Consider the following 26,611-nt stretch of genomic DNA (forward strand, 5'->3'; position numbering starts at 1 on the left):
CCATCATTACCCCAAATAATAACCTCTCGTACTTACACATCTTAAAATACTATACAAAATTCAGTACAGCTTGTGCAGAATTAAGAGTAGCTCCTGGGGCCCCTTTTATTTGTGCAAGAAAATCTGCCGTCGCTCTAAATGAAACTCAGTTAAATAGTCCTTCATACCAAAACAGAAACAGAAATAAACATATCTGAAACTGTGTAAAATGACACGGCAATTTTAATCAAAACCAGTGGAATAATAAGTTTAATTCACATGGATGAAGGGTTAAATTTTTATAAGGCAGAAAATGAAAAATAAAAAATACCCAAAATATTGTTTTAGATGTGATGATTAAGCTGAAATCTCCCCCTATTTCTAGATGCTCATTTACCTTCCTTTCAGTAAACAGCTACACAGTAGCCACACAAAGTTGAGTCGGACACCTGTCAGTTTCAAATTTCCCTTCTAATATAGTAGTAGTAGAGTAGTTTACTTTCCTACTATAAGCGAGCTATTAAAAAAAAAATCAATATATCTACAATCACTGGTAAAACTGTTTACAAAATTCATGTAAATGAGAAAGAACTTGGATCTCATCAAGATTCGCTAGTGATTTCTAAATATATTTAATTTATAACACTCCCTACAGAATGTGAAGAGATCCCCAACTAGTGTGATTTTAAAATAAAATAAAGTTAAGAGATTTTATTTACAATCATGCTCACAAAACCAGCAAATCTTCACAGTTTCCTCTCTGACCCACTTGTGACTGGCTGGAACCCGGAGTCCGGCTTCAGGGGTCTTGCTGTTTGCAAATACAACCCTGAAGAATCATTTCTCAAATCGCCAGTCTGATACAGGGCAAATGAGCAAAAGGTCACCCTCGCGAAAGTTAAAACTAATTTTCTCAGGTAGTACTTTCTCAGAAAGGAGCGTCTTCCAAACCACAGTGGTTCCCGAGAGGTGGAACTGTAAATGCACCCCTTCCTGGTTCTGTTTCGGACAGGCCCGGTTCCGTCCACAATCAAGTCGTCCACGTTTCGGATTCTGGGTCTTGGGGAAGCACGGTCATTCGTTGTCATAGATATCTGTTAAGCAGGGGTGGGGAGGAACAGAAACATTTAAAATTTGATGGAAAATCTCACCAGATTTATTCCGATTCCTTAGAGCAGGCGTCTCTGATCCTGGTGCCACCGAGTTCACTTACTATAGGATGCTTGTTGTCAGGTAGGTTTACTCCACTTGTTGGTTACAAGATCACCTTGATGACCCAATAACTGGATCAATAAGGACTTTGTGAACATAGAGTCCAAAACGTCCAGCTCTGAGCTCTCAAAGAGATTTAACAATCTTAAGACTTCTTATGGTAGGAATTCTTGTCATCTGTGATTTAAATTTCAGATAGTAGACACCTAATTTTTCTAACATTCTATTCTCAGTTTAATGTCCTATTATACCAAATATCTTGTTATACAGTAAAAATTGTTTTTGGACCTTTTTTTAAAGGGTTAAACAATTCATTTACATGACTAAGACTATATGAAAAAAGTACTGCAATGTACAACTGGACAAACCTGAAGAATTCTCAATGTCATCATAAATGTCTCCTTCCCTGCAAGCAAAAAGAAACAAATACATTTTTCTAAATAGAATTAGAATAGTCTAAATAGTCTAAATAATCTAGAATAGTCTTAAAAATATATACAGTATATCAATATAATTTTTATGTGAGTTATCAGTCACTGTATTAAAAGAGCACATACTCTGATCAGTTATATGCTTAAGAACTTGTGTCCCAATATCCCCGATTCCCAGTGCTGACCAGGAAGTATGAATTCATTATGTTGCCCAGCATGAGGCCAACAGGAAGCCTGTGTGTAAAGATGACTCATTATTGCTCACTCAAGGATATGTACTAGCGCAGGACTTCATCATCTCTTAGTAAATTATATATTAAATAGATTAAAGAAATCAGATTATTAAGGAGAAAAATTAGGAGACCTTTCTCAACAATGAAAGTGTACTCAGAAGGCTTGCTGATATATTCACAGTATGTATTGAAATGTCTAATAATGTCTTCATCAGGGTCTAACCACATTTCTTATTTGGTCTTCACGCATCTAATGATGCCTTATCACACAACACAAGAAACAACGCTTGACTAAGAATAAAATAATACAATGACATAAGTGGTTTATACATACGCTTGAAGGAGAGCTATCCTGGGCACATAACCATCTGAGGAAGGACAGAAAAAAGCAATTTGTTCAGAACTTGTGCTTTCACAACCACAAGCATGGACCAACACCAGCCCTGCGCAGACCTGGAGCCACAACACCAAGGTTCCGTAGAAAAAAACTATAATCAAATTTAGGTGCGATGCGCACACATTTGTTTGTGATACCTTTTATTTCAGTAAAGATTTGATTTCCTTTAACAATCTGCAGAGTGCATACGTACATTTCCCTTGACTGTTGCGACACAGAGCCTTCTTGTCATTTACGAGCTGGATGACATCCAGGATCTCTCCACACACCAGGGTCAGGTCCTTGCCCCCACCCTTCTTGAGACTGGCGTTGGGGTTGACCATCATCTGACAGATCACCTCAATGGGCCCTTCAAACTGGACACAGGAGAAATGTTTTTAATTCCAGTCTGCGGTGCCTGTAGCTGAGCCACTCTGCAGCCTGATCTCGGCAGTCACAGTCTGCTGTATGTGAAGTACTGTCATGGGGCTCTCAGGGCGGTGCCTCTAACTCCAGGTAGGATTACACTCCCTACCCCACTTGAAAAAGAGCTTCACAGTTTTAAATGCACAGCCCTACAGAAACTGCAGGCATGAAACTGGCAAAGAATTACCCGACTGACACAAAATTATCATCAAACGAATGAAAAAAAGTGTAGGCATCCTTAGCTAAAGAGTACACAGGTTCTCCTAATTGTTAGTACGTTTTACAAGAACAAACTGTACGTGCTGTAACTGCTACATCAAGCTATGGATTTTCATCTTTGTTAAAACCAGTTTTGCTTCGGATCTGTGTGAATGGCCCTCCTTCAGGCTGTGTAACAGTGGTTCCCAATCGAAAACCAGCAGCACACATCTGCAGGTTTTTATTCCAGTCCACCTTAATTAGATAATTGATGTCTTACTTGATCTAAGAAGTTGCTTCAATTTAATATTTGCATTGTGTTTCTAGCCACAAGTCTGGGATTTTATTTCACTTATAATATACATTGGTTAAAAGCTCCAACATGTTTATGAGCAGGGAACAAACATTTCATATCAATCTTATTCTCATTAAGTCATTGAAGGGTTTTATTGTGTAACTGAGGTCTCAACTGGAACAAAAACCAACAGGTGGGTGACTCACCAGGACTGGGAACCACAGCTGTACATATGGCTATACTCAGGACTGGATTTTTAAATCTAATGTACGCAAACAAAATTTTACCTTAAATTTCTTTCTAAATTCCTTTTCTTCTTTCTCCTGCTTCTTGCTCTTTTTAGGATCCAGGCTGAAACTACAAGGGGTAGGGGTTGTTATCTGTTGTTTTGCTCGTTGCCATGATTACCTTTGCTTGATCGCAGAGTTTCGGTATATTGTTCCTCAGTGGGGCACTCAAAACACTCAAAAACAGGAACCTGAGAGTGACGGGCTGGTTTCGGCGATCCCTTCCCGTAGCGCAGGTGAGGACAGGCTCAGAATGACCTTCGCTACAAACCCATTACTCATTCTCAAATTACTAGTCATACTTTTTGATCAGGTTCTGAAAGGCTCCTCCTCAGTCTGACCAAAAGGTTGTGTCTGGGCTTCTGGGTCTGGGTCTGATTGCAGGATGAAGTGGGCAAATTTACACCCACCCCGTTCCAAGCCAAGTGGTGTTCTCAATTCAGGCAGATAGTAGACTTCTATCCATACTTGTCAGCAGCAGTTTCTTAGGCGACCAGATCAATCTTATCCTTTCAGCAAAGGCCTTTTCCTGCTGCTTAGGAGGCTACTCATTAACTGCAAGGCTTATGCAAATGCTAACCTAGGTGTGGTTTATTTGTTCTGCATTTGTTCTTCCTGTTTTAGGTTTGATTTGTTTATCAGCAGATCTGATTCAGCAAGCAGTGTTTCTGAAAATCAGAGAAGGAAGGAGCTTATTTCTTCACTCCCAACATGCCCTATGCCTAAAAAAGGCAGCCAAACTGCACTAAAATTTGATAATGTGATTTTATAAAGGCCAGTCATATATACATATACATATATGGACATAGCATCATATAGTACAAATTACATTTCCTCCAAAAAAAGAAACAGTGATTTAAGTTTTCTTAACTAAATACAACTGTGAAACACCAGGTCTACCTTGTAATATCACACGTGTTATCTTTTCACTAGCAAGTCTGTATTTACATCCCTCTACCCCCCCAATATTCTAAATATTCTAATTCATTTATTGTTCAAGACTTTGAAAGAAAACCTTAAAATATCCATAATGGAAACTAACAAGATTTCAGAAGGGATGATAACATTCAAGAATTAGATGCTTGTGAATGCTTGGATTATTTTGGTAGAATATGTTGGGCTGAACAGGCTGCTTCCTGGCCACTGGACATTAATAATAATAATTATAATACTTGCTTACACTTATATAGCGCTTTTCTGGACACTCCACTCAAAGCGCTTTACAGGTATTGGGGACTCCCCTCCACACCCACCAATGTGCAGCCCCACCTGGATGATGCGACGGCAGCCATAGTGCGCCAGAACGCTCACCACACACCAGCTCTCAGTGGGGAGGAGAGCAGAGTAATGAAGCCAGTTCATAGATGGAGATTATTAGGAGGCCATGATTGGTAAGGGCCAATGGGAAATTTGGCCAGGATGCCGGGGTAACACCCCTACTCTTTTTGAGAAACGCCCTGGGATTTTTAAAAACCACAAGTGAGTCAGGACCTCGGTTTTACGTCTCAGCCGAAGGACGGCACCCGTTTACAGTATAGTGTCCCCGCCACTATACTGGGGCATTAGGACCCACACAGACCACAGGGTGAGCGCCCCCTGCTGGCCCCACTAACGCCTCTTCCACATTGCTTGTCTTGATCACAAGGAAGCCCTGAACCCCATGCAGAGGGGACTGAAGAAAGGGGGGGTGCACAGGTGGAGATGGGGCGCAGGAGGGATGCTCGAGACGAACTCAGTTCCTAAACTTCCATCAGAAAGGGGAGAGCTCAGCCCGAAAGGTTTAGAAAGACAAGGAGAAGGTCTGTGCTCCTGCTGAAGCAGAAAGTGAAGGATGAAGCTCACCTGACTTCTGGAGGTGGCGGTGGAAAGTCCTCTGGAATGGCCTGGACGTCGTCGTACACGTCTTCTGCAGAGGAACAAGCCGTGTCAGCTAGGGTAGCATTTCCAGATCTTCAGGTGCACTGAAAGGTGCTTCCTACTCAATACCTTCCCGACATAGGGAATGTATTTGGAAATGATTCACAGATAACTCCAGTCCCTCCCAGTTTAAGTATTTAATCATACAGGGAGGTAATGAGAGACACTTCTAAAGCAAGAGTGTTTGAGGCGTGAAGCAGATGGCAGGTAATCAGTGATCTGAGTGTTTTAATGCTCTAGTTGCTTTTAATTCTGACAATTTTAAGTCACTTGCAAGTGAGCTACACTTGTCTTGTGACTTAATCTTCCTGGTCACGTTTGGACCAAATAACTCCAAATACAAGGGTGTTGTTTTGTGGCGAGTCTTGAAATCAATCTGTAAAGGTCACCTACCATTGTCTGTGTTCCTGCTGCTGTAGGGAGAAAAATAAGAACAGCATTAATGTCACTGCTGACAAAAATCTTCAACTGACTGTAATTCGGAGTCCTGGGTCCTGGGTCCAGTCTGTGTGGAGTCTGTATGTTCTCCCCCATGTTTGCACGGGATAACTGGCCCTGATGTGTGTTTGTTTCTGTGTGTGCCCTGCGATGGACTGGCGTCCCATCCAGGGTGTACCCTGCCTTGCGCCTGTTGCTTGCTGGGATAGATTCCAGTCCCTTGTGACCCCTTATTGGATAAAGTAGTTAAAAAATGGATGGGATGCAGTAGATTCCGGTACAGTTAGTAAACTTGCTAAGATTGCAGATGATACCGAAATAGGAGAATTGGCAAACGCCATACGAGCTGCATTGCCAGCTCACTCACGAGAGGTAAAGGTCAAGTTCAAAGGTCACCTGTTCATCTGGTCAGAGGAGCCAACGTCATCGTAGAAGTCCTCATCGATGGCCGTGGGGCCAGAGGAAGACTCCAGCGTTTGGCTCCGGATTTTCCGCTTCACCTCCTCATAGTCCACGTCTACACACGTGTTGCTGATGTAACCGTCTTCGCCGGCAAAAAAAAAAAAAGATCCAGGAGGGGCATTTAAAACGCATACGCCACTGGTGTAAGCTTGCACACGTTTCATTTTTTTTCCAGAAAAAAACAACCAATGCCACAGCAAATAATAGTACATAAAAATACTTTAACCCATCTTCCTGAGGGCCAGTTGCAGAGTCCCCAAGAGGTTACATGGTTTTCATATTCTGCTCTCTAGTTAAGGGGGAACAACATTTTCATCCAAGAACAGCAACAGCACCTCATTAAAGTGGGGGAACTGGGGGGCGCCTGGCAGTGTGAGTGACCATGCCGCCTGTACTATTTCATCGCCTCCTGTCCCCCCAAGATGAGGCTCCGCACAGGAGACTGTGGAAGGATCTCCCAGCTCACGTCAGACCGTGCTTTTCAATGTCTTAAAACTCACTTTTATACTGTAGCTTCTGTGTTTAATTCACTGTTTTAATTTGTGGATACCTATCTTTTTGGTTTGGCTTTTGTATTGGGCAATGCTTTGCAATCATGAAAAACACTACATACAAAAATATATCATTGTTTCTTACGAATCAAGTGAGGAACTATTGTCTTATAGCCCAGAGAAGAGCAATCAGACACATTCCTGGGCTTAAGGGAATGTGCTACAAGAGACAGGCTGAAGGAAATGACCCCTCGTTGTCTTGAAAAGACAATACGGGACCTGAAACATGTACACAAACTCCCTATGGTAACAGGACTCAACCGGGGTAAATCTGACTTTATATTAAAAACCTTTCATGATGAAAATTTGGAGTTATGGATGGTGTAGAGCATTTAAAACTGACAAGAGGAAGCTTTCTTCTGTACCCAAAGGGTAGTGGGAGTATGGAACAACCTAATCAGCCATGTTTTGCAAGCCGATACCCTGACTCCTTTCACGAAATGACTGCTTGACGTCCCCGAATTAATTAATTAACTAGTAAACGGGCTCGGCAGGTCGTCAGCAAGATTTCTAGTCCGCCGCGGTGACTCACAGGCGCCCTTCGGGGTCCGGGCCAGCCACTTGCCCTCTGGGTTGTTCTTGACGCGGACGATCTCGACGCTGTCGCCCTGCCGCACGCAGAGGTCATTCTTGCCGCCGCGCCAGTCGTGCCGCGCCTTCGCCGCGTGGAGAACCTCGATCGGCCCCGTCAGCTGCAGCAGAGACAGGCGGGGTCAGAGGGGGGGGGGGGGGCTCGTGAGCGCCGGCCCCCGTGCCAGGGCCTCACCAGCTACCCGACAAGGCCGGCTCAGCCCCTACTAGACACCAGCGGCACCACTTCAATAACATGGAGTGAAAATGTAAAAATGTGTGTTAATATCCAGACACTGGACAGACAAAAGCAGCTTTAGGAAGGCAAAATGTTTGTTTTTTAATACCGAGTTATTAGTTGTGTCTTCAGGGACCTTTACAGGGTGACACACACCACAGGTAGCTGCAGACAGACAATGTTTTGGATCTTCATCCCTTTTTGTTTTACGTTATTCTATCTTTGAACTCTGAATAAATCAAGAAACACTGGGTTGTTGCAGTAGGTCTTTCTTCCCTTTTCTACAACAATGAAAACCAAAAGTTCTGTTCCCTTTTTATCACCCCCAGGGCACAGCTGCAATCACTGTAGAAAAACAAGATTTTTATTTTTCCTCAAGTGCACCATTCTAGGCTTCTTTTGCGAGACACATCGTAGAGTTTGAGAAAAGGAAAATTAAGGCTAAGAAGTAGATGTAAAAAAATTATATTGCTTCTTATAAAACAAAAGGAAAGAAAAAGGTGATACTGGTTCCCTGCAGGGTCTATATTTCTTAAGAAGAAAAGGTATAAAACTGACAAAATGTCTATAAATTTAGGTTGCTTTGACACCTGTGTCCTTGCTGCCCACGATTGGTCTTTTCCCCCACTCAACCAGAGGGCTTGGGTGACAGTGCACGCTTGTTACCATTGCTGTCTCACAGCCTGGGCTGCCGTCTGTGTGGAGTTTGCATGTTCTCCCTGTGCTTGCATGGGTTTCCTCTGGGTGCTCCGGTTTCCTCCCACAGTCCAAAGACATTTTAGCAGGTAAATTGACTTCAGGGGAACACTGGCCCTGGTGTGAGTGTGTGCAGCATCTGTGTTTGTATTTGTCTGCCCTGCGATGGACTGGTGTCCTATCCAGGGTATGCCCTGCCTCATGCCCGCTGCTTGCCAGGACAGGCTCTGGCTCCCCCGCAGCCCTGATTTGGAAGAAGCGGTTAGAAACTGGATGAATGAGGGCTTGGGGCAGATGAGGTGCAGATGAGCTCCTGGCCTACCTTGAATTTCTTTCTGATCTCACTCTCCTTTTTCTGCTTCTCTTTCATCTCCTTCCTGTCCAGCTCCTGCTGCCGCTTCAGCTCCTTCTGCCGCTTCTTGTCGTTGTGGTGTCTGGGAGTGCTCTCGTGGCTGTGCGAAGACAGAGGGTTACCAACTCGTGCCTGGGGCCGAGGGCCAGTGGGGTCTCCAGGTCCTTCTAAATCATCCACAGCACAGAATGTGATCACCCCCTCTCTGGGGTGAAAGGTCATAGGAGCCCATTTCTGTCTTGCCAATGGCTCCAGAATGCTTGGCGATGTGCTCATGCCTTCAGAGAAGGCCGACAGCCTGCGGATTACCCTGGACAGGAGTCTGGTATTTCAGAGAGAGATTTAACCTAGAGAGAAGCCCTGCATGTTCAACTTTACACTGGTAGATCTATCCATTCCCTACTCAGACCTCCCTCTACTCTAGAGAGTGCCAATGAAAATGATTAGTTTAGACTCAGTGAAGGCTCTATCGACAGTCTCTATTCTGACTGTTTTCTCTGTTTATTAGCTCAATAAAGGAGAAATTTCCAAAGTCACGCTTGAAGCAATGCCATGCAAGGGTGGAACATGTCTAGTCTAATTCCATTCCATTATGTGGAAGGTTTTTCATTTCTTTCCGAGGACAGTCTTCAGTCATACCACACTGGTCCATCGACCCGGTTCAGAACCATAGTAAAAACACTTTGTTGATCAAGGGAAAAAATGTTAAAAATTTATTCGTTTCTGCGTAGCGTTTCAGCTCGTCACTTGCACCTGCTGGGATTTGACCCCCATATCACCATCTCTTAGGGAGACAGGAGAATTCCTGCAGGATGACATCACTGTAACTCAGATACTGAAGACTCCAATTCCATATGTCCATGTGTGTTTATCCTTTGACACAAAATTAGACTTTCTGCAGTAGAAGCCATTTGTAAGTTCAATTACATTTCTCTTTTTATCTACCAGACAATGCATATTATCCATAGCTATTGTAGCAAAAAAGAGTGCATGCTCTAAAGGCTTTGAGTTCTCAAAAGCCTATTATTTAATCAGAGACTCATGCATTATCTCTACCTATATAACATATACCATATCAGGTTATAATATATGGCAATGACAGCTAACCACAGCAAGTACAGTTAGGAAAAGGTGAACTTATATGCAAAATGACTGCTTATTTTGAAAATTTGAAATCACTGCTCATTTATACAAAAACCTTGGAAATGGAAGCATTTATCAGGGCATTATTTATACAGTGCTCTCCACTGATCCAACCCTCAGTGCACCATATAGTTTAATACAGTACTTGTGTATAGTAACTAATAATCAAATGTCACGTTAGACCTTTGAGAGGGCCAGTGATGATGGGGAGGTGTTTTTGTTGATTTTTTAAATGCAAAATAAATCGCTTGACAAAAAAGGAAAAGGAAACACAGCCAAGAAAAGACGATATTAAGTGTTTGTACTTTACAAAAACACACATGGAGGAGTGTAAATTGCCACGATAGTTTCAGAGCTAACACTTACTATAGGAAAATGGATAAATTAAAGTGTTCATAGAGCAGTCTTATTGCAGGGCCTCAAATCTGCATGTTAATAGTCTCAGAATCAAAGAGAGTATTTATCATTTATTCTGGGGATTTCTACTGGCTATATAATCTCATTTTTTTTATTTTCATATCCTTCATTTCTGACAAATGAAGGTTTCTGTTATCTCTCCTGAGGTCATAAGAAATGCGAATGGAGTATAGTACGGGGGGGGGGGGCTAATTACTACTGCACAAAGACCTTAAACACAATTGTTGAGATATTTCTGGATTCCAGCTGTGCTTTCTCTGTGTCATTTCCTCTCATTCACATGACAGAAACCATTCCGTAACTTTTTTTCTTGAAAAAACAGCTCATTCCAAGCTGAATGCATCAAGTCCATGAAGAAATTTAATATCAGAAAAATGTATGTACTGTATAAAGTTCTTTGATTGAAAAGAAATAATTTTAGGATGCAATTTACTTGTAAAATTAGAGATTTGTTTTTAAAACCCACTTTTGCTATTCAAATCAGTAAAGCAAGTCTTTTTAAGCATATAATGGGTTTGGTGTTTGGTTTTCCAAGTGAAAATGAAAACAAGACAACTTACTTGTCAACCTGCTCATAAACTTCACTGCCATCACTGTCCTGTAAGGGCAAAAAAACAAGGCTTAGCATTACAAGAAACTGCACTCTCACGATCAGTTCCAAAATTAGTTACTGGCCTGCGCTGAAAGATACAACAAGAACTAAGAGAAATACAGAGTTCAATTTCCTCAATCATTGCAGTTGCTGAAAAAAAAGACTAAGAAAAATGGACTATGTATGTGAGGTAGCTTGCACCTTGGCTCAAAACACAGGCTCAGTACGGCCATCTGTCAATTGGAAGAACCTTGAGAATAAGACACAGCTGATCTGAATAAGTAATTAATACTCAGATGAAGTTAAATTCCACATCAGCGAAAGGAGCTGTGTATAATTGGTCACTCTTCTTGGCTAATTAAGAGATTTATAAGACCAGATAGAGGAGGGGAAAAAAGTCTTTAGTTTGTGACTGGGCTGCAGCCAAGCAGAAGGTGATTGCTTCACGGGGGGGAATTCTCCTAACGAAAGGGTTTACAGGACCATGGGACTCTGTCAGGTAGGGATATTTGAGAAAACACAGCTTAGACTGTTCTGAGGGTGTCGCAGGTTTGGGATGGGTGGGCTATGAGGCTGTTTGCAAGGCTCAATGGGAATGAAGTACACTGCTGAAATAGGACTGTCTGGAAGTGTTGGGCCCTGTGTGGCAAGGTAAATGCACACTGCATCAGGGGTGCAAGTTCCTGTTTACAGATGAGTCACTGGCCAAACAGGATTAGCCATGAAAGTTAGAAGAGTTGGTTGCTCATTGAAGACCAGGAATTGGGTGATGTGGAGGTAATCTGGTTGAATACTCCAGTGCCTGGTAATTCTGAAACAACTTTTAGTTATAGTGGTGATTAGTGTTACAGAGTGAATTTAAATATAGAAAGATCTAGTGAGTTATGTCGGTAGGACCAGAGAGGGGGAGAGACGAATAATAGCTGGGATCCCAAAAGGGGTCCGGAAGATGGACAATATGTGAAAAATATAAGTGACATGTTGGCTGTGTCAGTCTTGGGTTGATGTGTGCTGGTACTGTCAGTTTTTTTTTTCAGTATTAAAAACAAAACGTGCTTCATTATGAGCTAACTTCTTGTTCTAATGATCTTTTGTGGCCTTCTTAAGAACATGCATGTAAAGTGTTTCTCGGTTCTCCGTAATCTTCCCTGATCTTTATTTTATTAGACAATTTATTACAAGTCTTTAAGATCTGTTCTTGAGCTTATTTTTTTTATCTCGTTTTACTAAGTTGGAATATTTGCAAGTACACTTTTACCAATGTGAAAAGCACGATCTTGAGAACCTCAAAGTCTGGTTTTCCTGAGAGAGATTCTATTGCAGATAGAATCTTCACACCTCTAAATTGACACTTGTAGAAGTATTTGCCAAAGAAGCAAAGGATGCTATTTTTGGCAAGACTTTCAAAGACATTTTAGGTGTTGTTTTTCAACAATTAAAATATATACTGCATTGAGAGAGGCTTAAACCATTATATGAGCATTGATGTAATTTCCTGGTTAACAACGGGGAATAAATGGATTTCTTGGGAACAGTGTAAATTAGATTCTCTTGTTTGTTTAAGCAAAGGCAAAACACTGTGAATTGGTGCACATTAATCATGTTTGAAGCAACGATATTACGGTTTGCAGTTCTTAAGAACGCTGGTTTTCCCAGATGCCATAATTTGCAGATGGCGTGGGCAGGAACAGAACACACTCTGTGTGAAAGCTTTGCTTTTACGGCTCTGTAACCGTCAGAAAATTTCCCAGCAAAGAATTCTCAGAAGTCGGTTTTCATTACGAGGAATAAGGTGTTCAGATGCATTGAGTAAAATACATTCAGGCATGCAAGCTGCTACTCCATCTTTTCGAATGCGCCGAGGATTGGGGTAGATAAGTGCACCGCTTTCTTTTAAAATGTTTTTTTCCCCCAGGAGACTCTTACCTCGTCACCTTGAATGGAGCTGTGGTCGTTCAAGGAATCTGAAATGAGAGTATAACGTGTTTAGTTTCATTTAATTTGAGAAACGGCTAACAGACACTTGGGGGGGGGAAGCTATTTATATTGTCTGCATTAACCGATATGTGATCCGACAGGTATCTTATTCAATTTAGTATCCCCTGGAGATCTGTATGCTACTCCGAATTGCGCAGGCGCCATTAAATTTTTCCTTTCTTGGGGGGCGCATATTTAAATGGTTTCGATGAAACGCATGTTTTCTCCTTCATGCATATAGCCTTTGTGCTTTCTTTTGGGTCTTCCCTGTCTCGTGTAAAGCTCATTCTTGTTTTCATTCACCTGGTGGCGGTCAGAATTTCTACATTCATCCGCAGGACACGCTACCAAGACGGAGAAACCGATCGATTAAAAACACGCACAAACTACGGACTCCCTTTTTCCATCCATCTCGTAATAAGCAAAGGAACAAACGCACACAAGCAGTCCCTGCCGCTATCATTAGTTATCCCGGAAGGTTTTGCGCAGCATTTCGAAGAAGGATCGAGACATCGACATTAATTTAGCCAATTCATTTAGGTTCATTTCATTGGTAAAATAAGTAGCAAGCTATTTTTTTTCTGACACATTTACAGATGTTAGAAAATTTAGAACAAGGCCAGGCACCCTGTATTGTAAGCGGTTTTTATTTTACCTTAAAAGGAGCATCTGTTTCCAAACGTAATTCCAATAAAATTCCGAGTCTTACCGGAAGTCTGGCACCATTTTACCGGAGATGAGGGTTTTAATGAGTAATTAATTGTGATCGGCAATTAATTACTTATCCTCAATTACTTGGGTTATGAACTCGCACCTCTGTACTGGTGCACTGTAGCACTGTCTGTTTTCCCTACAATCGCATGAGATATCATTCCCCTGGTCTAAAAAAACAAACCATTTCTTAACTTTACATCCTCATTACTGCCTTCTGCAAAAACGAGTTTCACTTACAATCTGCAAGAAAGTTAAGACGTGATGCCGCAAGTGAAGCGGCAAACAAACTCATCGGATCCACCACTTCGTACAAATTAAAATACCGTTTCCTCGTGGAAATGGTCTGATTGAATCGACTTTCTGTATATGGTTCTGTGCTTTAAGTCGGTTTTCAAGTAAATGCTCCTTTTGAGCGCATTCATATTCTGTGAATCTCCAGCTGGCCACAGTAATGTGTACAACTTATTGAATCTATTGGCCATGTATGGATAGGATACAAAGCAATACGATTTATTTCCCAATTTAATGTGCATGTCACTACAAGTTTCACGGGTGGAGCAACCAACACCTGCTTTAAGGGAAAATATCGGGGGTTTTTTTCACGGAATAAACCCACTTCACAAAAACGGGATTTTACTGAACCGATATTTGATCAAACGCAAAAACCTCCAGGACAGGTTGATTATCTTAACCCAATATCTGGGCTCCCAGCCCCCTACTTATCACGGCTATTTGACCTCTTACCCTCTCTGAATTTGGGGGGAGGCGGAGGTGGGGGCGGGAGGATGTCCACGTCATCGTACGTGTCCTGTTCCTCTTCCTGCAGCCTGTGGAGAGATGGAGGAGGAGGAGGGCTGACGTCAGACATGGGAACAGCGCCTTAATCAACAGTGCTTAGAAACGGCTTTCACTGTCCTTTTGCAGTGCGTCTGACCCAAAATGTTAAGCTTAGCCGGTTCCATAGGTTCAGTCTAAATAACTGACTGAGAAGCCAGATCTTTAGACCCCCCCAGTATGACGAGTATTATACCACATAGAGTACACACTGCACAGTCTGACTGCTTTAGAGATGAAGGAAAACCCGTGGCATATTATAGCATGTTCAGATCTTTCCGTTTTATTTTCTTGGCCAGGAGACTTAAACCTGCAGCAGGTGTCTGCATCTTATGTTAGAAAGACACTTAAGGTAGCCATGAGAGAAGGTAAATCATCCACTTGCCAGATGAACTTTAAGAATGCCAACAGGCCTTTCTGTTTTAAACGGTCTCCTTCAGCTGGGAGACTGTACAAGCAGAGAAGCTAAGCCGTATCAGTCAGTAAGACTACAGACCTCCCTCTGGTGTAAATACCTTTCAATAGCTTTCTTTAGTAAAAATGTCCGTGCTCATTCACAGATTGTAAATGAAGGCAAAAAATCTTTAAACAACATTTCCCTACTGCTTGTACAAGTAACGGGGGGGAGGAGAGGAAATTAATTGGGGAAAAATATGAATAGTCACACACCGCAAGTCGCAACATTGCTTCTTTTTCATTTTCAGTAAAGAAGCAATCAAGGATGTTTCAGAAACTACCAGTTTGATTAGGTCACTTTAAAGTAACATCAGTTAGTAGCCTAAGGGAACTTAGATATAAATATACTCTGCAATTCTGTGTTTAATGGGCAGATCCAGTAGCACCTACAGATGAGGGGGAATCCTTTTTCATAAAAAATAACTTGTTTTTCTAAATAAGTGCTGTCTAAGTCAAGTAATTAAGTGTGTTTTTTCCAATAAGTATGTTTCCCTTTTGTCCTTATTTGACAGCATCTGCTATGACAGCAGCTGAAGGTAACCAGGGATAGCTGGTATTTCAACAGGAAGTCCAATAGAAAAAGCACACTAGTACACAGTGGCTGACATAACTGAGTCAAACTACGCTGCAGCATGCCGAAACAAAGGAAAAACAATAGCTTGCTGTTGGCAATTATCTCTGTGATGTGAGATGTTGCCTCCGTTTTAGTTCTTCATGAAAAAGCTTTGCCGTGTCGGCACTGTGAGTTAATGAAGATCTTATCAGATTACCAACATCCTGCAAGGGGATCAATGCACAAAACAATGATGCACTGCATTGCAAGTGTCGGAATCAAGCTGCAGTGGTTCTGCCGAGTATCGCTAGTTAACAAAAAAAAAATCAAAATACCACCTACCCACGCAGGCTCAATGCAATCTCCCGGCATATATATATTACAAAGTGCATCCAGGGGAAACAAATTCCATCGCTGAAGCACCGATGAATTTTAGGTTCAATTTTCCCTCTTTTTCTCTTTAAGGAGAATTACAACTTGATTTTTAAACATCATAATTTTGGCAAAGGTCACCCCGTGTCGGAAGCACTCTTAGCTTTTTAAAAAGCTCTTGAACTCTTCTGCCCAAGACGCCAAGCCCACAGTCTGCAAATGTCATGGTAATCCGAGTATCTCAGATTTGAAAGAAGCTGGAGATGAGACTGGTCCGTGTGGTGTCTGTCGCTCTGGCATGTTGGCCAAGGCAGTAGCTGAAGCCAAAGTCTATCGAGAGGCAGCAATGCTGACCACTGCACGACCTCCATTTCACCTTGTCTTAACATCCTATTACATGAAGCCACCCTACGTAACCCTTCAAAATAATGGCCATGAATTCATGAGGATTCTGACAGGTTATCCCAAGAAGACTGAATCAATATCCCAAACACTACTTTTGAGTTTTGAAGACATTCTTGAAAGAGATTAAGTTGATCGGGTAATAGTTATGAATAGTCTTAAATGATATGATTTGCCCCAACTGAGCCATGAACATGCAACTCGCACTACAGCTCAAGCTTACAAACTTGAAAACAGACTGTTTATTTTATTAATTGTGAAAATGGTTTGTTGCTGCAACCCACTTGTTTCCCCTCTGTTTTTTTTTTTGCTTGCTTATCAAAACATTGCTGCACCTACATTACATATCCGGGAGCATCGTTTCCATTCATCAGCTAGAAACTGAAGATTGGCACCGTTATTTTACACTGGACGGTTTGTGCAATTTGTTTATTTGAATACAAATACATATGGGGAAACGGTGAAATGAAATAGTACAGCTTCCTACTGCCAACGCACATTTTTATACCAAAAAGGAGATGCCTTCACTAACTGCACGGGAGGATATTGTGCCAGAATGACTCTGTCACATGAGGTCAGACTAGACTAACCTCAGCCTTGTGGGCTCCGTTTCCTGATATTATCCACCAGTGTGGTTCACAACATCGGTGTCTCTTAAAGCTTTTATTCGAGACCCTCAAAAAAAAAAAGTAAAATCCCACAGAGTACATTGGAAAAAGAGGGTCTGATGTGATAAATTTGTGATCTTTGAGAGGGAACCAATAACTACCAAAGACCAATGTCTTCAGTAACACATCAGTAGTTAACCAGGGGGGAAAAAAGCAACATGATGTTATAAAATCTGTATGATTGAATTACATAATACATTGGTAAGATCTCATCTAGTATACTGTATATAGGTCTTTTGCCCATTTACAAAAGAGATTATACAGTTTATTACTGGCCTTAAAAGAACTTTTTATACAAACAGGTTAAAGGAAATTAAGCTCTAGATCAGAGGGGACTATAAAGAAACTTGCAAGAACTGTGGGGACAATGTCTTGACAAAACGTGAATCTAGGACCCAAGGAAATCGGGATTTCCTTTATATCGCAGTTGGTGGGGATGTGGAATAAACCACCCAGTGCTAGTGAAAAATCTCCCATGATCTTTAAAGACTCAGCCCCACAGCATCTTCGAGCCATAATCTTTCAGCACCAAAGAAATCGGATAAGCTGAGTGACCTGCTCTCATTTGTAAGCTTCTCAGGATTAGATTTTCTTACACACCAAACATGAACAGTAATTTTGAAGAGATTTTCATGATCAACTTTTATGAAAAGTTCATCCCTTTTTATAGAAAAGCTGTGCTCTCAAAACTAGGTGCAATGTATAAAACTGATACAGTGAAAAATGCATATTGATCAGCTCTCACAATTATAAAACATCCTTTAAAAATGCCATTAACTTGAAAGTTGTCACTTGTTTAACATTCTTATCACAAATGTCAGTTATCGAGAGCAGGCCAGTGTACAGAATGAAGCCCACAAAGCACCAGCCACTGTTCCACAGCGATACTCCTGTGTTAAAGATAAATGGCAATAGACAAAGAAAAGAGCTGTGCTGTTTCCCTTTACAGGGGAACTAGACGAGAGGGTATCCAAAAAACAGAGGGATGTTTGTGAAGCACAGACGAACTAGACACCATTCACCCTGACCACACATCACTAAAGGCTGTCAGTGCCCACTTCATCAGTGTACTCACGGGATGGACTGCTGATGGACCAAGGCACTGAGCTTCAGTGGGATTCTTGGTGGAGTTGTGGAAGAGGCCAAGCCCGGCAGGGGAGGGTTGCCACCTGAACCAGACGCCAAAATGAAACGTTGAGTTCTGCACATCCTTCAGCATCGGCAGTATCTCTGACAGCCCCCCCTCCCCCTCCCCAAAAGTCAGCTTTACTAGAGGGCCTGGATACTAGGTAGCCACTAACTAGTCTAAAAATAATCGGCTGTCGTTGGGTCATGTCTTCATGTCTGACCATGAGTCTGATGTTCTTTTTTTGAAGGTGCACGTCAGAAGTTCACTTCAGCTCAAATAAGAACGATCTGGTTTTGGGTGGGAGGAGGGGTGCTGCTAACATCACTTTTTCTAAAAACTGCAAGCCCCCAAAAAATTCATTTTCTCAGAACTGTAGTTATTGTGGTGAAAGTCGGAAGCAAGGTTTATGATGGCCAGGAATTGAAGAACTTGGTATGTTACAGAACCGTTCTGGCAAGCATTACTGAGGACAGTGCTGAAGGTAGTCCTCATTTTTTATTGCTGGTTAACTACTGTTCAAAATCAATTGTGTTCCTCATTATCTTCAAAAATAGAAAAGATGTATCCATTAACAAATGCATTTTGCATTATCGGTTTCAATTTGCAATAAAACTTAGGAAAACCCAATCAATTCTACTTGATTTACTTAAATTAGTCATGGTCAACGGAAAAACAGCCATTATCTTACATAAGCGTATTGATCCCCTTTTCAGAAACCATCTTCCTTTGACTAAAACCCAAGAAAGCTGCTAAGGTTTTTTGCAACTAAATTCATTTCAAATGCACACGTACAAAAAAAAAAATGCACAAAACAAATGATATATAAATTCCCCGTCTGGAATACTGGAAATTCTGCAGCTGTATATACAGCTGGGAAAATAGGTCCTAAAATGAATCCCAAAATACTGATATAAAGGCCCTGGGTCTCATTTTCTACTCATTTCTAACAGCCTCGTAAAGCAACTGCACCTTTCCGCCAGCTGCGTGCTGGAACGCTGAAACACAGTCTGTAGTTGGTGTGGATGAACAGTGGATTAAAGACGTAAAGAAGCACAAACCAATACCATTGCTCTTCCCGTTGGGCGCTCTCGCGGGCGATGGACACGACGGGCTCGTCTTCCTGAAAGCCTCCAGGTTGACCGTAGGGGGGCGCTTGGGTTTGACCGGTCGGGGTCCCAGGGTCTTTTCGGAGGGTAGCGGCCGCCTCAGGGGGGCCACGGTCTCCGAGGCGCTCCTCTGGCTGCGCAGGGGCGGGGTGAGGGCGATGGGGGCCCGGGGGGGCTCCCTGGGCTCCTCCTGCGTCGCCTGCTGCTTGACCATGAAGTTCTGCCGCAGCTCCTCGGCCCGCGACCGTACCGAGCAGCCCTCGGGCGCCGGGGGCTCGGCCGGGGGCTTGGGCTCGGGGGCAAGAGGGCCCCTCCCGGGGGGGGGCCGAGGGAAGACGCCAGCCGGCGGGGTGGGCGCAGGGTCCTGCGTGCTCGAGGTACTCCTGGGAAGGCGGGGAACTGGCGACGCGCGGAGCTTCAGCGCTTCGTTCAAGGGTGAAGGAAAGACAGATGGTCCTAGTCTTCCCACCACCGGTGGCTGCTGGGGCCTGGGGCCTCCCCCCGTGTCCGACATCTCGGCCTTGGCGTGAAACTTAGCCCTCAGGGCTTTGAAGTCCTCCTTTTCCTCCTGAGACGGACAAAGAGACAGCCTGTAAGGAGCCGCGCACCTTGAGACAGCCCCAGGAAGGTGACAGAAGCAGGCTGCCTCCTCCCCTCCCCCTACCTGCTCACTGCATTGCATCTTGCCTTCAGCGTCGCACTAAAACCACCTACACAGACCGTACCGCCTCAGCATCCAGTTTCGGAACACCCTCTTCAGGTCAGCTCAGTCACACACTGGCTCTTTAAAGTGATGGCAGGAAAAAAACTTTGTTTTTGCATTAAAGCCATGCAAAAATCCAAATACTGTTAACCTTAGTTAAATAGTAGGTTTGTACACTGTGACCTTTTTCCCCTCTATGTTATTTGATCTGTTAAAACGGACTTCAAGCACAAACGCTAGGTCCATTAACTTATGTGCTCTGGCCCCTGAAACCGAGTGCAGTGCAGTGCAGTGCAGTGATCGTGCTGTCTACAGAAGACGGCGGATGTAGCCTGCGCTCCCCCTTCTGAAGACAAGGACAAGTGTCATGAAGTGAGAATCCAACGTTCACAAGAGCCAAATATTGTTTTGCGGCTTGTCACGTTCAGCTATTTGTGTTGCCTTGGAAGTAGTGGGAAAAACCACCATGGGCAGCAGTGTACTCTCTGGCGCCAGTCTCTAGCTCTGCTGTGCCTGTCGACACTACCCTAGCCCCTGCCATCATGACTCCAGCAGAAACAGAGCAGCTATAACCTCGCTTTCAGCTCAGAAATTGATGTTATGCAATTGTTATACATGCCAGCTGAGAGCTGAATCTCAAGAGATGAAGGCTCCTCTAACTCTGTATGTGTGCTGGATGAGTGGCTGGGCTCAAGGCAAAGTCCTTGTAGCTGGAAGATTTTGAGCAACGTAAGGTTTACCCCATAAACCCAGACCTTTTAGAGCCATACTGTCAAACTAAGAATTATTCCTGTGAATAAATGTGACCCGCAACCATCCTGCCACAAACTGTATTCTATAGTTCTGAAGACGGGCTTCTAGGCAAAACTGGGTTAGCAGTCCAACCTGAACAATGCAGAAAAGCCACACTAGGGCAGGAAATGGTGCACAACCACACACCCCGTCGTGCACCTTTTGCACTTTTAACAATGGTAGTCAGGGCAACAAGAGGAGAGAGTCTCCACCACCCTATCAGACACATGCACAGGTTGCGGGAGCCTCTGTTCTCCGAAGCACAGGAAACGAAGGCTGTGCAAGACAAAGCGCTGTTGCAAGTCACTGCAAAATGGTTGCTCAGTCAAAACCCATGTCTTTTGCATGACTAGACAGAGGCCAATGCAAGAGGTGATGAAACCCAGGGTAGGGGCAGAGTATTTCGGAGAAGACACCTGACCCAGACCCAGACTCAGACCTGCCTGTGCAGAGGCAAGCACCTTTAATGGCTAATCCACTTCTAGGTAATTGGAACACCAAGTCATCATTGCAACCTGTAGTAAATTTTTTGCTTTCCAGTTTCTGCACTGTTCTACTGTACAGTACATCAACATAGATATTTACTTTAAATCCAGCATTTCTCATCTATGATTATGAGGCTTTGAATCTGCTACCTGCAGGTGACACTCTGCACCTCTGTACGTTAAATGTCATCTGGCAGATGTCTGCCCCATTTCAAATGTTTACTTGGTCCGTTTTAATTTCTCTTGCAGCTCATGAGCATTTGCCGATTCTTCTATTTTGGTGTCATCTGTGGCCTCAGCACATTTTCTAACAATACCAGAGTCTGTTTCCTTCCTGCTAGTCACAATTGCAAATTTGATAGGCACTGTAGGATGGTAAATACAACACCATATCTTTGCTCCAAAGATGATCAAAGTGAGAACAGCTTGAATTCTTGGAATCAATGATTTACCTGATAAGTATAGTATAATTAGAAATCAAAATGACATTTTTTTGATCGGCTGGGCCTCAAGATCTATAGGGGTTTGTGACATCAGCTGCTTTATCGTGTTCTTAACTGAACATAATAGTTCAAACATTTAGCTATATTTCTATTCAAAGTCCTTTTTTTAAAAAATTGGATTCATCACTTATTTCTATGCGACATCTTTCCTATTTGAGATCATCAGTTTGGCTTTCTAATACGACCCCCCTTGCTAAGGCAGAAGACTGTAGAGATGCTTCTCTGACATGCCCACCTGCGGAGCTGTTTGCCATTTGCGTTGTTACCAGCTCCAGAGTGCACAACAGGAGAGTCAGTGCTGATTGACAGAGCAGTGCATCTCTCACTGAGATCACTGCACACCTGCAGTTTCTCAGAAAGCTACAGTTTTAATTTCTGATTAAAACACTGCAGTCTAGACATTAGTACAAAGTAAAAAAAAAAAAAGCGTATGTTCTAAGATTGATAAGAAGCAGAGATCTCCAGGCTCATACATCTCTCTGCTTCTTCCTCACCTTAAATATATACACTTCAGCATATTGTACTTTGGCCTGGTATTTCACCAGATGTTATATAACAGACAATACACTTTCAATGGCCCCTCATAGTTCCCCATTTAAAGCAATAGTTATGCATGAGGTAATTCAAAGGCAATACAGCTGAAAGGTTGAATGACTTCCTTAATTGCTTCCGTTGTGAGTAAGTACTGTACACCTTCTTCACAGTTCCAGTATCGGCAAAGCCAGCACTTTCCTACAGATTCTACTGTAAATCGCATTCCATGACAAAACCCCACAGCCCACATGCCAAGACCTAACAAAGCTCATGACAAAAGCCGAAGAGGGGAAACAAACTTAGTTGGAATTCAAAAATAATAAGCTTTCAAGGCCGTGTGACATCAGAGGCTCTGGGATTCAACCATGCCTTAATTACAGAGATCAGGGGCTGGAAAGAAAAAACCTCTGTGAGAAAAAACTTCCAACTTTCACACGACCTTCTTAATGGGGGAAAAAAAGCTATTTCCGTGAGATAAAGGCAAAATTAAAAGCCCTGCTCCAGACTGAATTGAAACTCTTACAAGGTTACTAGGGTGTATCGTGTGTCGACCAGTATTTTTCCATATATACAGTATACACACGCTGTATATGACTTGTGGGCTATTTATTCATCCATCCTTTTTTGAACTGTTTTGTCCAGTTCAGGGTTAGGGGGGAAGCTGGAGCCTATCCCAGCAAGCAATGGAGACAGGAGACACACACACTCCAGTTTTCCCAGAAGCCACTTAACCTACCAGTAAGTCTTTGGACTGTAGTAGAAAACAGTAGTAGCTGGAGGAACATACAGACTCCACACAGACAGCAACCCAGGGCCCCAGAGCTGCAAGGCAATAATGCTGACCACTGTGAAACTTAAGGTCACAGAATCATTTTGGGGAAAACAGCACTACTGAAGCTCAGAGACCATCAAATTCACAGAGCAAAGTTAACCAAAAACCACCATCGTCCCTGGCCCTGAGAAACCCAGAGTCAGTTGCCTGAATGACTATTGCCCTGTTGCACTCACATCAGTTATCATGAAGTGCTTCAAGCGGGGCGGTGGCTCTGTGGCTCAGGATCTGCGCCTGTGGCTGGAAGGTTGCCGGTTCAAATGGCCACGGGATCCTTCTCGGTTGGGCCCCTGAGCAACCTGAGCCCTTAACCCTAACTGCTCCAGGGGCGCTTTATAAATGGCTGACCCTGCGCTCTGACCCCAGGCCTCTCTCCCTGTCTCTGTGTCTCATGGAGAGCGAGCTGGGGTCTGTGAAAAGACAAATTCCTAACTGTATATGGCTAATAAAGTGATCTTAAAGAACAAACTCCTGGAGAAAAAAACCCAGAATACTTCAGAGCAATAGAAGCAGAGAACTGAATGGAAATCTAGATGTCATTTTCTTCAATGAAGAGGAAACGGCGGAAAAACCCTGGCCCACACACACGCTGAAGAAGCGACACTTCGGTTCATACATTACTGACTCGCAGAACGTTTTTCTTAAATGCATGTGGATTGTTTACGAAGGTTGCTAAAGTGAAAGCCTTTAATAAAGTACAAACATTACTGTTACCTGCTTTTCCATTTAAATAATACAACCGTATCCACATTTTCATGGTCTTTGTAAGCCTGGGATATACTGTAAATCAGTAATACCAATCAATTTGTAGCCATGACAAATGAGATGTTTCCCCCACCCCACCCCCCCCGGTTCATTGGGTTTTACGTAACAATCCTGCCCCTGTTGTTAGCATGACTTTTCAGGTCCTTTCAAAACTTCACAACTCGTCTCTAGAATGAACGAGAACACTTCTGTACGAAAATAACTCTTAACAGTAACACTGTGTGTTGGTCCAAAAGTCCTCCTGTCGTTTTTAACCTTCCTTATAGTCTAAAAGTGTAGCCCACAGCCTGCAAACAGAGTTTATTTAAGTCTTAAAGACTACCGGGCTACTGCAAAGTGCTGTGGTGTGGTATTTAATCTGATCACAGTTTCAAGAGCGCTGTACTTCAGTCCAAAGCCAATAAAAGAAATTCGTTTCAAGCTAAAGCATAAATTAGTACGCTTCAAGCGCCCAAATTATGTTTATGCGTTTCCCTTTCACACGTTTTCGATTCAATGTGGATATCCTGAGTAGTGACGCAAAGCTTAGACCGTTCAAGACATGTTTTCTGCCTTGAATTGTGAAAACCTGCAGGTACCAGTAACCCCTGATAACTGGTAGCTGACAAGCTTTCACCTTCATGCCCCTCTCACTCGCTCTTGGACCTAAAAAAATTAAGCGCAACGGCAAACTTTCAGTAACAGCATCGGACGGAAAAAATCCTTCTTACCATCCGTGTAATACAAGGCTTAAATATCCGAAGAACTGATCCAAGCTCTAAATTCCCCCCAATCAACTGCAGTTTCCCGATGTCATTGTCTCCGCGCCTGCCACACTATGCAGTAGAAGTTCCTCTTTCTGATGAGTTGACCCCAATCGCCACATATACAGTACACGGAGCTGAAAGTGAACACCGTTTCAGGAAATAATGTCTGCCCTGCTATCTGATGTTCCCAGCGCAGGTCTCAAACACGTTTTGTTTTCTGCGCTACCTTGTTACGTTTTGGAGTCCGACGCTTAAAAAAATCCAGAGGGTACTTTTGCTCGCAGAACGGTAACGTTTTGAAAGCGAAATTATATAACTTTTAAATAATGAAGCAGGTGGCCATTTCACATAAAAAGGTAAGCACATGGAGGTTCATAAACGGAATTGTACAGTACATGACACATTTCCTTCTTTCAAGTTTGAAACAAACGATATACTGTACTTGGACCACGTTATTAAAAATAAACAACCTTTACCCAATATAAATGTATGTACAGTAGCTTGCTTTCGTTCGATAAACAATTGTATCAGTATTCCCAATAGAGCCTAGACCTAGGTGAATGTCTTCCCTAACTAAAAGCAATCGCCTGTGAACCTAGGAATTACATGTGTTTTTTTTTTATCATGTAGATAGGTGGTGTGGCAGTTAGCGCTATTACCTCACAATTCTTTGGTCCTGTGTCCAGTCCTGGAAAGGACCACCTTCCGTGTGGAGTTTGCGTGTTCTCTTTGTATTCATGTGGTTTTTTCAGCTGGGCGGTCCTCTCTCCTTTCTTGTTCCTAGTTGTGGACTAGGTTGGTTAGTGTGTTGCTGCTACCCTTCCCGGGAATAGGCAGCTTGCTGATAGGGGGATGGATGAGTAGAAGTCTATAATGACTCTGGCCCTCATGGACCATGGAGAGAAAACCAGAAAACGTCAGGTACTCCAGGACTGGAGTTGTGCTGCAGCCCACCCATAGAAGCACCACCTAAACCACCACCAATGTCTTTTAATTCTATATTGTTGTTTTTCTCACAGGTGTCTTATCAAAGCTATCAGGAGCCATGGTCTATTGTAGCTTCTAGTTTCTGTCTGATTTCAGTTACTTTGCGGGGCTGCAGTGACTTATCAACCATAATCTGTGCATTGCAGCAAACCTCAGAGAAGCAAGGATAAAGGTTTTGCCTGACTGACGGCATGCCAAGGGGCATTAGACTAGTGTGCACAGACCAGAGTTCATGATGGTTCAGCAGTGGGCATGAGCAACACGTAAGGGAGTTCCTCTTGCACACGTTTTGGGAGTCAAATCAAGAGAGAGAAAAGCACATTCAGAAAAGAGCAGTTCAAGCAGAACATGTACGGTACAACACAGCAGGCAGAAAGTTCCAAAACAGAACAGATAATGCACACGCAGCCCTCCTCTTCAACTGCCTTAGCCTTGGTGGCTAATGGAGTTTAAATGAAAGTTCAGGAGTAGGTCAAACCCTAACCTCACCCACTTCCCTCTACCTGTGATCCAGTTCGCCTACTTGCAGGTTATCTCACACCCTTCCCTCCACCCCACCTTTACCTTTGCTGCAGCTTCCTGGCTCATCCTTCATAAAAAGGGGTGGGGGAGTTCCAACATCCTCATCCGAATAGGTGGATTATCTTTCGTTCATCCAGGTGAGCATTGCCTATCAATCAACCTATTTTAAATTACATCTCTCATGTCTTAATCGTGGAGTTTGCATATTCTCCCCGTGTTCAGGTGGGTTCCTTCCACAGTCCGAAGACATACCGTTAGGTTAACTGACTTCTGAGAAAACTGGCTCTGACGTGAGTGTGCACATGCTGTGTGTGTGTCCTACTATGGAATGGTGTCCCATCCAGGATGTACCTTGGTTTGTGCCTGTTGCTTGCTGAGATGGGCTCCGCAACACTGAGTTGGAATAAATGGTCTGTAAATAGGTGGATGTCTTAATCAAGGGATAAGCAAACTACTGAAATGGCAATAGTGGTGAAGCACTTTGACACTTTAGTATTTCTTTGATTCATTCCATCCCAGACTGTAAATAAAAATGGACATGAAACAGAAGGTTAAACTTTTTACTTGAAGCAGCATTTGGGAAAATGCATGATGTGATCTGTAGCTAATAAATCCATACCAGCAGTTTCTGGCTCGAGTGAAAGTCATTAGCAATGGAAAGGCTACTGCACTAGCTGATCTAGCAGGTCACTCGGCACGTAGGTAAGTGTGGAAGTCT

The 26,611-nt window shown here is 43.0% G+C and overlaps 1 protein-coding gene across 1 annotated transcript; it reads right to left on the reverse strand.

The window, feature by feature from the left end:
• Positions 1–204: 204 nt before the first annotated feature.
• Positions 205–24,453, reverse strand: LOC148813979 (FYN-binding protein 1). The gene is made up of 16 exons (XM_088907706.1): positions 24,349–24,453; positions 18,983–19,592; positions 17,865–17,958; positions 14,249–14,331; positions 12,740–12,777; positions 10,782–10,819; positions 8,632–8,761; positions 7,338–7,497; positions 6,189–6,336; positions 5,748–5,767; positions 5,280–5,343; positions 3,438–3,507; positions 2,446–2,608; positions 2,190–2,223; positions 1,560–1,597; positions 205–1,073 (listed from the first exon to the last, which is right to left on the reverse strand). The coding sequence occupies exons 1-16, from the start codon at positions 24,349–24,351 to the stop codon at positions 1,054–1,056; spliced, it is 1,713 nt and encodes a 570-aa protein (XP_088763832.1). The 5' UTR covers positions 24,352–24,453; the 3' UTR covers positions 205–1,053.
• Positions 24,454–26,611: the final 2,158 nt, after the last annotated feature.

This window comes from Atractosteus spatula, chromosome 28 (genome assembly GCF_055471065.1).
Source record: "Atractosteus spatula isolate fAtrSpa1 chromosome 28, fAtrSpa1.hap1, whole genome shotgun sequence".
Taxonomy (NCBI): domain Eukaryota; kingdom Metazoa; phylum Chordata; class Actinopteri; order Semionotiformes; family Lepisosteidae; genus Atractosteus; species Atractosteus spatula.